Source organism: Rattus norvegicus, chromosome 10, assembly GCF_021556685.1.
Source record: "Rattus norvegicus strain SHRSP/BbbUtx chromosome 10, alternate assembly SHRSP_T2T, whole genome shotgun sequence".
NCBI lineage: Eukaryota > Metazoa > Chordata > Mammalia > Rodentia > Muridae > Rattus > Rattus norvegicus.
In genome coordinates this window covers 17,981,726-17,994,912 of record NC_141543.1, presented here as the reverse complement: position 1 = coordinate 17,994,912, position 13,187 = coordinate 17,981,726, and the positions used below count along the sequence as shown (strand labels likewise).

At 39.7% G+C, this 13,187-nt stretch overlaps 1 protein-coding gene across 1 annotated transcript; it reads left to right on the top strand.

The window, feature by feature from the left end:
• Nucleotides 1–11,943: 11,943 nt before the first annotated feature.
• On the top strand, nt 11,944–12,906 carry Or1f21 (olfactory receptor family 1 subfamily F member 21). The gene has a single exon (NM_001000858.1). It carries the CDS (start codon nt 11,944–11,946, stop codon nt 12,904–12,906), a length of 963 nt encoding a protein of 320 aa, NP_001000858.1.
• The last annotated feature ends 281 nt before the right edge of the window (nt 12,907–13,187 follow it).

The following is a 13,187-nucleotide window of genomic DNA, read 5'->3' as shown; positions in this document are numbered from 1 at the left end:
GAACATTTCTTTAGGTACTTCTCAGCCATTCGATATTCCTCAGTTGAGAATGCTTTATATAGCTCTGTGCACCATTTTTAATAGGATTATTTTGTTCTATGGAATCTAACTTCTTGAGTTCTTTGTATATATTAGATATTAGCCTTCTATCAGATGTAGATATTTTCCCAATGTGTTGGGCACTGTTTTGTCCTATTGACAGTTTCCTTCGCCTTACAGAAGCTTTGCAATTTTATGAGGTTCCATTTGTCAATTCTTTTTTTTAAGATTTATTTATTTATATGTAAATACACTGTAGCTCTTGTCAGACACACCCAAAGAGGGCATCAGATCTCATGACAGATGGTTGTGAGCCACCATGTGGTTGCTGGGAATTGAACTTAGGACCTCTGAAAGAGCAGTCAGTGCTCTTAACCACTGAGCCATCTCTCCAGCCCCCCATTTGTCAATTCTTGATCTTAGAGCAAAAGCCATTGTTGTTCTGTTCAGGTAATTTTCCCCTATGCCCATGTATTTAAGGCTTATCCCCACGTTCTCTTCCATTAGTTTCAGTGTATCTGGTTTTATGTGGAGGGTCTTGATACACTTGGACTTCATCTTTGTCCAAGAAGAAAAGAATGGATTGATTTGCATTCTTCTACATGCTGACCTCAAGTTGAACCAGAATTTGTTGAAAATGCTGTCTTTTTTCCACTGGATGGTTTTAGCTACTTGCTTGTCAAATATCAAGTAACCATAGATGTGTGGGTTCATTTTTGGTCTTCAATTCTATTCCATTGACCTACCTGCCTGTCTCTGTACTAATACCATGCATTTTGATCACTATTCCTCTATAATATAGCTTGAGATCAGGGATGGTGATTCCCACAGAAGTTCTTTTATTGTTGAGATTAATTTCGCTACCCTGGGTTTTTTTTGTTATTCCAGACCAATTTGAGAATTGCTTTTTCTATCTCTGTGAAGATTGAGTTTGAATTTTGATGGGGATTTCATTAAATCTGTAGATTGCTTTTGGCAATGATATTAATCATGTCAATCCATGATCATGGGGCATCTTTCAATCTTCTGAGAACTTCTTCAATTTCTTTCTTCAGAGACTTGAAGTTCTTGTCATGCAGATCTGTCACTTGCTTGGTTAGAGTCAAACTGAGGTATTTTATAATATTTGGGACTATTATGAAGGGTATTGTTTCCCTCATTTCTTTCTTAGCCTGTTAATCCTTTGAGTATAAGAAGGCTACTGATTTGTTTGAGTTAATTTTATATCTAGCCACCTTGCTGAAGTTATTTACCAGCTGAAGAAGTTCTCTGCTGGAATACTGGGAGTCACTTAAGTATACTACCTTATCATCTGCAAAGAATGACACTTAGACTTCTTCCTTTCTAATTTGTACTCCTTTGACTTCTTTTTTGTTGTCTAATTACTCTAGCTAGGACTAGAAGTACTATATTGAATAGATAGGGAGAGAATGGGCAGCCTTGTGTAGTACCTGATTTTAGTGAGATTGCTTCAAGTTTCTCTCCATTTAGTTTGATGTTTGCTACTGGTTTGCTGTATATTGCTTTTAGTATGTTTTGGTGTGATCCTTGAATTCCTGATCTTTTTAAGAGTTTTAACATGAAGGGTGTTGAATGTCCTCAAATGCTTTCTCAGCACCCAATGAAGTGATCATAAGGGTTTTTTAATTGAGTTTGTTTATATAGTGGATTACAATGATGGATTTCCATATATTGAACTATCCAAGCATCCCTGGACTGAAGCCTACTTGATCGTGGTCCACATATATGTGTCTGGGTCTTCAATTTAATTCCCTTAATTTACCTGTCTGTTTTTATGCCAATATCATGCTATAAAAATAATTTTTATTTGTCAGATGTAATTGATGTGTTGGAGCTTTAAGAGTGAATAAAGTCACCCTTTCTAGGTTCTTTCTGAACTCTAGCTGGCTGGTTTAACTCAGCTGTTCTGATTTAAACTTCTCTCCAAGTTGACTGATTCAATCTGGCTTCTCTCAGCTTCTCACTGACTTGCTCTGCTTGACCTCAAACTAACTCTGGCACTGTGTTCTAATCTTCTGGCTCCTTTTTGTTCTCTGTCTTCAACTGCCTTATGATCTGCATTGAACAGCATTATCTCATGAACAAACTCCACTCCACTGCATTGCTCTCACTGTACTAACTGCCAGCTGGCTGACTCTCTCTCCATGCACTTCTCTTAAATAGTATCTCTTTCCTTATAAGAATAGCTGTTCTCATGAGAGTTGGACATATCCTGCCTCTGACTCATTCTGACAAAACTTTCTCTTATTCAATACTTTGTCTGCCCTTCAATTAGATATCACATTCAAAAAATGGCTACTTTCTACAAACTATTTTTATCTTAAAGGTGTATACTAAGGATATGTCTGCAATTCTGCCAGATTATATCGACCAAGAGGGTCTTTGGATGTGATCCCTTGCTGGATCAAAATTCTACACCATGTGGCTTATATTACTATAGCTCTGTACTAGAGCTTGAAATCAGGGATGGTGATACTTCTTTTTATTTGGAAGTTCTTTTATTGAACAGGATTGCTTTTAGCCATCCTGGTTTTGTTTGTTTGTTTGTTTTGCTTTGTTTGTTTTGTTTTTTATATGGTGTTCAGTATTGTTCTTTCAAGGCCTGAAAAGAACTGTGTTGGAATTTTTTTTAAAAAGCAAAGGCAAGGTTTATTATGGAGATCTATTACGGGGATCTCCGGGCCGACACATATCCCGCGCAGGAGACAGAGGTGTCGACCCCGAAGCTCAAAAGTCAGGAGTTTATATAGGGAAGGCTAGGGGGTTTGGCGCATTTACACACAATTGGCTTATTTCTGGCACGGCTATAAGTGATTGGCTCATTCAAACATGGCAGTGAGATTACAGCACAGCAGAAGAGTACGTGCTGACTGGAGTGTACAGGATTTTAGAAGCTAGGGGCTTATCAGGGTTTGAAGGACATCTGGTTAAGGTGTGACTCTGAGTAAGCTGGGGGAGGTGTCCTTCTGCATCTTTATGGCCTGTCAGTCCTGGCTGCAGGGCGGGCCCCGCCCTGCCTGGACAGTGTTTAGCCCTGAGTCTGTGGATTTTGAAACTTACTCTTTTAATTTTATATTTTTAAACCTTAAATCTGCATAATTTTCCTTTCATTCCCTTCTTCTTCTACTAAGTAATTCTAATCTTAGAATTTTGATATCAAGTCTCGTATTTGGTCTCACCAGTTGTCCTGACTGGTACTGTTGTCTCAGAACCACCAACCACACAGCACCCACTCAATTTTTAACAGAAGCAATTAACCTGTTTGTCACGCAGGGTCCAAAAACTAAAACCAAGAAAATTATTAGTAATGGCCCAGCTATAGCAGAGAGTAGGGTAGTCATCCAGGGAGACCGAGTGAACCAAGACTCAAACCAATCTTGTTAAGTGTCCCTTAACATGAGTTTTTGTGTCTTACTAAGTCTTTAGCATCAGGATTCCAATCTGGACACTATCTCAACCTACACACCAAGGTCATGACTATCTTAGAACTTCTAAACTTATGATCCCTGAGGCACAGTCCCAAGAAGTGTTAGAAGTACTAACGCACATAATGCCTTCATAGTAAGGGGATGTTACATCATTTGCAATAGAAATTAAGCCTATCCCCATACCCAGGGCAAACATGAAATTCTTGTTTCTAAAGCACACTCCTCAAGTGAGCATTATAGCAACCTCCCAGTCATGTCTCTGATGTATCCACCTATCTAATGTGCAAGTCTAGGGAACTTTTTGAAGATCTGAGTGTCCCTCTAGGTCCCAGCTCTCAGCCCCAACAGCTAGTACACGGCTGGTGAGGGCTGAGACTTGAGAGCTGTCAGGGTGGTCAGCAGCACCAGGTAGGTGCTCGAGTGTCTGGGTTCGGTGCCATTGTATGTAGCCAAGTCTCCGACCTGGAACTGATGAGATGTCTCGGGGGTCCCCAGGGCATAGGCTGCTGCCAGCTGTGAGCAGATTTCTTTCTGTATCACCTGTAGGTCTTTTAGCCTGGCATACAAATCATTATTACTATGACATGTTGGTTTAGTAACATCATCTAATACAGTCAGAGGAGCTGAGGCCCCATATAAGATCTCAAGGGGAGTAAGGCTGAGTCTGGAAGGGGTATTTTTTGCTCTGAAGAGAGCAAGAGGGAAGGAGTGCCACCCAGTCTGCACCAGTCTCCATGGTCAATTTGGTCAGGGTCTCTTTTAGAGTTTTATTTATTTACTCTACCTGTCCTGAACGTTGAGGTCTGTAGATACAATGTAATTTCCAATCAACCTCTAAATACTTGGCCACACCCTGGCTTACCTTGGCAATGAAAGTAGGGCTATTGTCTGACCAGATTACCTGGGGAAGATTTCTTCCAATATCTTCTTGATGATTACCAAGGCCATCTCTTGCTTGGTGAGGAAAGCTTCTATCTATTCCTGGAAAGGTATCTACAAGCACTAGGAGATACTTGTGATCATATTTTCCTGATTTTATCTCAGTGAAGTTCACTTCGACTTTTCACTAAACTCTCTAGGTCTCTTTGCCCTGTTTGCTTGTTAAGTATTCACTTACTGACATACCTTATATTTTTTTTTACTGTCTCTCTGGCTAGAATCTTAAAGCCTATTACATACACCTTAACTACTTGGACAAGCTTCTTATCTAAGTGAGTCCATTTCTGTATTTGGCAAAGTGAGTCTTTTGTTTGTTCTCTGGGGTGTATAGCTTTCCCCTCAAGTGTGTCATTGTCCGTTTATCTTTTAAGCAACTTGGGCCTTGTCTTCTATTGTACATTCTAAGTGGGGCCATCCCTTTAGTCTGATCCCAGTTCCCCGTGGCTGTCTCTTGTAGGCCTGTATGTGTTGGCATTTTTATTGTGATTGCATTGAATCTGTAGATTGCTTTTGGTAAGATGACCATTTTACTATGTTACTCTTACTGATCCAAGAGATCTTTCCATCTTCTGATATCTTCTCCAATTTCCTTCTTCAAAGAATTGAAGTTCATGTCATATTGGTCTTTCACTTGCTTGCTTACAGCAAGTTATTTTATATAATACATGACTATTGTGAATTGTGTTGTTTTCATAATTTTGTTCTGTCTATTTGTCATTTTAAATAGGAGGGGTAATGATGGCTTTTGAGTTAATCTTGCATCCAGCTATTTTGTTGAAGGTGTTTATCAGCTATAGGAGGTCCCCAGTAGAATTTTTGGGGTCACTTATGTATACTATAATATTATCTGCAAATGTCAATACATTGACCTCTTCCTTTTCAATTTATCCCCTTGATCTCCCTTAGTTGTCTTATTGCTCTAGCACAAACTTCAAGTACTTTATTGAATAGGTATGGAGAGAGTTGACAACCTTGTCCTTTTCCTGATTTTATGCAATTGTTTTGAATTTTTCTCCATTTAAGTCGATCTTGTGTATAGGATTGCTGTAAATTTACTTTAATATTTATGTATGTCCCTTCTGTCCCTGATCTCTCTAATACTTTTATCATGAAGGGGTGTTGAATTTTGTCAATGGCTTTTTCAACATTTAATGAGATGATTGAATAGGCTTTTTTGGTGTGTTTATATGGTGGACTACATTGGCAGATTTTCATGTGTTGAACCATTCCTGTATCCCTGGAGTAAAGCCTACTTTGGTTATCTTTTTAATGTGTCCTTGGATTCAGTTTATGCGTATTTTATTGAGTATTTTTGTGTCAATGTTCAGGAGGGAAATTGGTCTGTAATTTGTTGAATCTTTGCGTGTTTTGAGTGTCTGGTTGACTGTAGCTACATGAAATGAAAATTTCAATGTTCCTTATGTTTCTTGTCAGTGGAATAATTTGAGGACTGCTGGTGTTAGGTTTTTGTTTTTGGTTTTGGTTTTTTTTTGGGGGTTTTTTTTTCGGAGCTGGGGACCAAACCCAGGGCCTTGCGCTTCCTAGGCAAGTGCTCTACCACTGAGCTAAATCCCCAACCCCGTTAGGTATTTTTTAAAAGGCTGGTAGAATCCTGTACTAAACTGGTTTGGCCCTAAGCTTTTTGTGATGGAAGACTTTTAATGAACTTTTTTATTTCCTTAAGAGTTACAAATCTATTTATATTGTTTATCTAATCTTGATTTAACTTTGATAAATTGTATCTAACAAGAAATTCATCCTTTTCTTTGATTTTCTAATTTGGTGGAGTACAAGTTTTTGAAGTATGACCTAATGATTCTTTGAATTTCCTCACTGTCTGTTGTAATCTCCTTCTTTTTCCAATTTATGTTCTTTTGGTGGTGGTGATGGTAATGATGGCAGTAGTGTGTGTGTGTGTGTGTGTGTGTGTGTGTGTGTGTGTGTGTGTGTCCCTTTTTGTTCTTGAGTTTTGGATATTCTTTCTGAATTTTAGTTAGTTTGGATAAGTGTTTGCCTAGCCTGTTAATTTTCTCAAAGAACCAACTCTTCGTTTCATTGATTCTTTGTATTGTTCTTTATTTCTATTTTATTGATTTCAGTACTGAGTTTGATTATTTCTTGCTCTCTATTTCTCTTAGGTATGATTACTTCTTTTGTTTTAGAATTTTCAGGTGTGCTCTTAAGTTGCTAATATAAAATCTCTCCAGATTGTTTTATGTAGACACATAGTGCTGTGAACTTTCCTCTTAGCACTGCTTTCATTGTGTTTCATAAATTTGGGTATGTTGTGCATTCATTTTCATTGAATTCCAAGAAGTCATTAATTTCTTTATTTCTGCCTTAACCCACTGGTCCTTCAGTAAAGAGTTGTTCAGTTTCCACGAGTTTGTAGGCTTTCTGTTGTTTCTGTTGTTGTTGAAATCCAGCTTTAATCTGCGGTAGTCTGTGGTGTCTCAAAGGTTTATGTCAATTAACACAATTCTTATATCTGTTGAGATTGTTCTGTGACTAAGTATGCCATCAATTTTGGAAAAGGCTCCATGAGGTGCTGAGAAGAAGGTTTGTTCTTTTGTGTTTGGGTGAAGTCTTCTGTAGATATCTTAGATCCATTTGTGTCGTTATGTCTGTTAGTTCCATTATTTCTCTGGTTAGTTTCTGTCTGGATGACCTGTTCATTGGTGAGAGTGGGGTACTGAAGTGTCTCACTATTAATGTGTGGTATTCAATATATAATTTAAGCTTTATTAATGTTTCTTTGACAAATGTGGGTGTCCTTGAGTTTGGGTCATAGATGTTCAGAATTGAGGTGTCATCTTGGTAGATGTTTATTGAAGATGAAGTGTCTTTTCCCATCTCAATGGCAGCAGCTTCTGTTCATTGGTTGGGTGCAAATATCTGTATCTTCCCCTGTCAGCTACTTGTTGAGTCTTTCAGAGGGCAGTTATGATAGGCCCCTTTTTGTGAGAGCTCCATAGCCTCAGTAATACTGTTAGATCTTGGGGCATTCCCTAGAGCTGTATTCCACTTCGGCCCTATAGCTGGACCTTCTTTTCCTCAGGCTTCTCTTCATTTCTACACCTGCAGTTTTTCAGGCAGGAAGAATTATGGGTCAGAGTTTTGACTGTGGGATTGCAACCCCACACATTTCATCCATCACTTGATGTCCTGTCTTTCTGCTGGAGGTGGGAAACAACAGCAAGTTTCCTTTCCCTATTGTAGGATACTTTATCTAAGGTCCCTCCCTTTGAGTCCTGAAAGTCTCTCACCTCCCAGGTCTCTGGTACATTCTGAAGCATCTCCACCAACCTCCCACCTGAGGTTGCCTGTTTCCATTCTTCCTGCTGGCCCTCTGGGGCTTCAGTCCTTTTCCCCCACCAGTTTTTTTATTGTTAAGGATTGTTTTCCCTATTTGGGTTATTTGTTTTTCTAAGTGAATTTAAGAATTGACCTTTATACATCTTTGAAGAATTGTGCTGGGATTTTGATGGGGATTGCACTGAATCTATAGATTGCTTTTGGTAGGATGGCCATTTTTACTATGTTAATTCTACTAATCCATGAGCCTGGGAGATCTCTCCATTTTCTGAGGTCTTTAGCTTCTTTCTTGAGAGACTTGAAGTTCTTCTCATACAAGTCTTTCACTTGTTTGGTTAGAGTTACCCCAAGGAATGTTATATTAGTTGTGACTATTGTGAAGAGTGTTGTTTCTCTGATTTCTTTTTCAGCTCCTTTATCATTTGTATAAAAAAAGGCTCCTGATTTAGTTTTGTATCCAGCCACTTTGCTGAAGTTGTTTATCAGCTGTTAAATGTTTTGAGGGTTGCTTATGTATACTATCATATCATATATTGAATAGATATGGGGAGAGTGGGCATCCTTGTCTTGTCACTGATTTTAATGTGATTACTTTAGGTATCTCTCCATTTTATTTGATAATAGCTTTTAGTTTCCAGTAAATTGCATATATTTTGTTTAGTTATAGGCCTTGAATTCCTGATCTCACCAATACTTTTAACATAAAGGGATGTTTTATTTTTGTCAAAAGCTTTTCCTGCACCTAAGGAGATTATTGTGTCCTTTGAGTTTGTTTATATAGTGGTTTACATTAATGGATTTTCATACATCGAACCAACATTGTATCCCTGGGATGAAGCCTACTTGATCATGGTAAATGATGGTTTTGATGTGTTCTTGGTTTGCAAGAATTTTATTGAGTACTTTTGCATTGATATTCATAAGTGAAATTGGTCTTCTTTGAGGGTCTGGTAGAATTCTGCACTAAATCTGTCTGGCCCTGGGCTTTTTTGCGGGGGGGGGGGGAGGTGAAACATTTTTAATGACTTATATTTCCTTATGGGATATGGGGATATGGGCCTGTTTCGATAGTTTACCTGCTTTTGATTGTGTGTGTAGCTCAGGCTGACCTTGACCTCTGAATTATCCCTCCTCGGTCTCCCAGAGGAAATTTAGACAAGTACAAACATGCATTGTACCACTTCAGTCAATCACTTAAAATTATTCTCCAGCAGATCATGAGGCTACCTTTTGTTTCATCTTCAGCAGTTCTGATATTACTTTTCTTTAAATTTTAATACTCAATAATTAAAAGTGTATGGATATGTGTGAGTGAGCACACATTTCTGCATGCAATGTGCATGCATTTATGCATGTGTGTTCCTGTGCATTTACACAGGTGGGGTCCATGTGTGTGGACACACGAGTAGAAGTCAGTGATTGGTGCAGGTACCTTTTTTATCTCTTTTCACATACTGTATGGAGAGGCAGACTCTCTCACTGAACCTAGAGCTTGCTGACTCTGATAGTTTACATAACCAATTTTCCCCCAGGATCCCTTCTCTGCCTCTTGCACTTAGGTTACAGGCTGGCTAGGCACTTCTTTGGTATATATGTGGGTGCTGGGATCTGAATTGCAGTCTTCAAGCTTATACAGCAAGCACTTTACCTACTGAGCCACCTTCCCAAGTTTCCAAATGATTTTTTGATGTTTGTTTCACTGTATAGCCAAGACTGGGTTTGAATTCACAGGGACCTACTTGCTTTTGTTTTCCAAGTACTGGGATTAAAGACATGCACCACCATGGCCAGCAAAAGTTCTGATTTAAAACTTAGAACTTTATTGTAAGTAATTTCAAACATACATTATGAGCAGACAGCACAGATGTTTAAGCATGTGGATACAAGAATTACCTAACAGCTAATATCACTTCATTATAACCTTAAACTTTGATTTCCTATTTTATTTTATTTATTTGTTTGTTTGTTTCTTGGGGTGGTTTTTGAGACAGAGTTTCATTGCAACAGCCCTAGATTGCCTGATACTCGATCTGTAGACAGGGCTGGCATAGAACTCACAGAGATCCAACTGTCTCTATCTCCCTAGTGCTGGAATAAAAAAAATGTGCTACCACTGCCTGGCTAGCTTTTCTATATTTTATTATAATTAGTAGTGGTGGTGGTGGTGGTGGTGGCGGCGGCGGCAGTAGTAGTAGTAGTAGTAGTAGTAGTAGTAGTAGTAGTAGTAATAGTAGTATATTGGTTTTTGATTGTTTCTTTTGGGGGATTTTTGGTACTGTTGTTTTATGGTGAGGCATGCCTTTGTAGCCAAGACTACATAGCCATTATCATTTTTACTTTATTTTTTAAAAGACATATTTGCATTTGACTTGCCTACATACATTGCATGTGCACCATTTTCATGTCCAAAGAGGCTAGTAGGTGGTGCCATATCTCAGATTACCTGAAACTGGACTTATGGATGATTGAGAAACTCTATATGGTTACTTGGAGCAGAACCTAATCCCTCTGCAAGAACAAGTGCTCTAAATCACTGAGCCATCTCTTCAGCTTCTAATGTCTCTTTTCCTTTGCACTCTTTTTGTTTTTAGGAGACTGGGTCTGGTGTGGTACAGAAGGCTAGCCTGGAACAATCTTCTTGCCTTAGACTTCAGTGTGTCTGGAAGAGAGGTGTAAGCCAGCACATGCTATCATTTTTATTAATTCTTTCCCAGGCTTAGCTGAGAAAGACTTGGCTTTTACTGTTTGATATTGACTGGGAATAAAGACCTCATCATGCAAGTCATTAAAAGTGTCCCAAATCCTGAACTCAGCTCCCATTGGGACTGTCCCCCAGCTTCCATTCATTCCTCTCATGTGCTTGCACTTTCTGTTGTCATATCTCACCATTTTGCATGTTCATCTGTCAATCAAGCAGGAAAAGGTTGTAAGCTTCTGGATGTACATGGACAGGACAAGTCACACTAAGAATGTAACCATGCTAAGTTTTGAAGTCCTGTCATGAATCCTCTCTGGGGAAGGAATGGGGAAAATAAAGGAAGTTGTTGGAACTACGCTCAAAAGTCTATAGATTTTCATAAGTGCACATATCATTGTAGGCTGGGAAGACATCATCCCCAAGGATGTGGATTCTCTAAGCACAGGTCGCCTTCAGACATGGTGGACTATGCACTCACCCATCTACCTTTTCTCTTGTTGAACTTTACACTGTAAATTTTACAGGTTCAAATTTGGCCCTGTAATGCCAGTTATTCCCAGGGCTGCCTGTAAGCTAATGTTCCATAATCCAGATGTGGAAAGTGACCAAGTGTGAAGAAGAGCAGATGTTTCCTCAGATAATGCCATAGCTTCATTTTCTGTGCTGAGAGGAAGAAGAATGGGGACAGATTCTTCAACCATACAAGGCTTAGATCAGTCTCAGAGAATTCTCTCTGGGACTTGACCCTACACAGATTTATTCATCCCCAAGCTCTGTCTGCGAGCTTAGATGATATGTTCCACACTTGTTGGTCAAGAGGGACCAAGAACTGCCTTACACAACTACTTTCTGCTGGTCTTTAATGAGATACTCAGGGACTCTCTCCCTAGCGGGACTTCATGCTGCAGTAAATATCTATCTAATTCTCCCAGAACTCCTTCTGACACAGAGAGCTGTGGTGGTGATCATCCACTCTTTACCTTCTCAGAACCTTTCTATATTCCCAAGACTTTCCAATCCTTACAATAAATAACCCTATTTCCCAGCAAGATCAAGGTAAAATCAATAAAACTGGCCCGTGCAGGTATTTTCAGGGTAGTACATATTCCAATGTTTCTTCTGCAACATGTGTTGTTTACTCTCTCCCCTTGTAAGGATAGCAGCAGGAACCATAGGTCCACTATTTGAAGCTTGAGATCAATACAATTGGCCGATATTTTCCTTTAAGCTTCTAAGGAGTGGGAGAAAACTGGAAATGTTGCCAGATACAGGTAAGAGTGGTGCATGAACGCCTTTATGCTAAGTTCAAAAACACTAAACAGGTAGCTCTGGGGAACCAACATGACCTAAAACTGTGATTTGTATATTGAGTATGTGGAAAATAGGACTAGATCTTAATACAGAAACACTGATGCAGGATTAAAGTGAACTTCATTGTAGCATCCAAAGCTGAAGATGGCCTTCTGACCTCTGCTTCTTCTTCTTATAGCTGGACTCAGATTCATGAGCAGCACCAACCAGTCCAGTGTCTCTGAGTTCCTCCTCCTGGGACTCTCCAGGCAGCCCCAGCAGCAGCAGCTCCTCTTCCTGCTCTCCCTCACCATGTACCTGGCCACTGTCCTGGGAAACCTGCTCATCATCCTGGCCATCATCGCAGACTCACACCTGCATACCCCCATGTACTTCTTCCTCAGCAACCTGTCCTTTGTGGATGTCTGCTTCTCCTCCACCACTGTCCCTAAAGTACTGGCCAACCATATACTTGGGAGTCAGGTCATTTCCTTCTCTGGGTGTCTCACACAGATGTATTTTCTCTCTGTGTTTGCTGACATGGACAATTTCCTGCTGTCTGTGATGGCGTATGACCGATTTATGGCCATATGCCACCCGTTACACTATACAACAAAGATGACCCATCAGCTCTGTGCCCTTCTTGTGGTTGGGTCATGGGTGGTAGCCAACATGAATGCTCTGTTGCACACACTGCTCATGGCTCGACTCTCCTTTTGTGGAGAAAACATCATCTCCCATTTCTTCTGTGATGTGACTCCCCTCCTGAAACTCTCCTGCTCAGATACACATCTCAATGAGCTGATGATTCTTACAGAGGGAACTATGATCATAGTCACTCCATTTTTCTGTATCCTGATCTCCTACGTCCACATCACCTGTGCTGTCCTGAGAGTCTCATCCCCTAGAGGAGGATGGAAATCCTTCTCCACCTGTGGCTCCCACCTGGCTGTGGTCTGCCTCTTCTATGGCACCATCATATCCCTGTATTTCAACCCCTCATCCTCTCACTCAGCTGGAAGGGACATGGCGGCTGCCATAATGTACACAATTGTGACCCCCATGCTGAACCCTTTCATCTATAGCCTGAGGAACAGAGACATGAAAGGGGCTTTAAGGAAACTGCTCACCATGAATATTCATCTACAGATAAGTGTAAGAAAATCTTATACATAATTAATTTCCAAAAAAACATTTTATTTATTTTACTGTGTGGAACTTAGAATTTTTTTGTTAGCAAAGCATCTGCTATTCCTATTGGAAGAATGAAATCCATGTTATAGACAAGAGGTAAGAAGTGATTAGACACCCAGGACGCAGATCAATTGTAGAGCGATTCCTGGGTCCATGCAAAGTTGAAATGTGATTCGCTAGTCATGACAAAATTAATATAAAAATTCTTTTTTTACAGACATAAAATGTGCGTAGTATGACATTGTGATTGACACATGTGTGTT

Coding starts and splice junctions, on each gene's coding strand:
- Or1f21 (NM_001000858.1), top strand. CDS start 11,944: ATGAGCAGCACCAACCAGTCCAGTGTCTCTGAGTTCCTCCTCCTGGGA.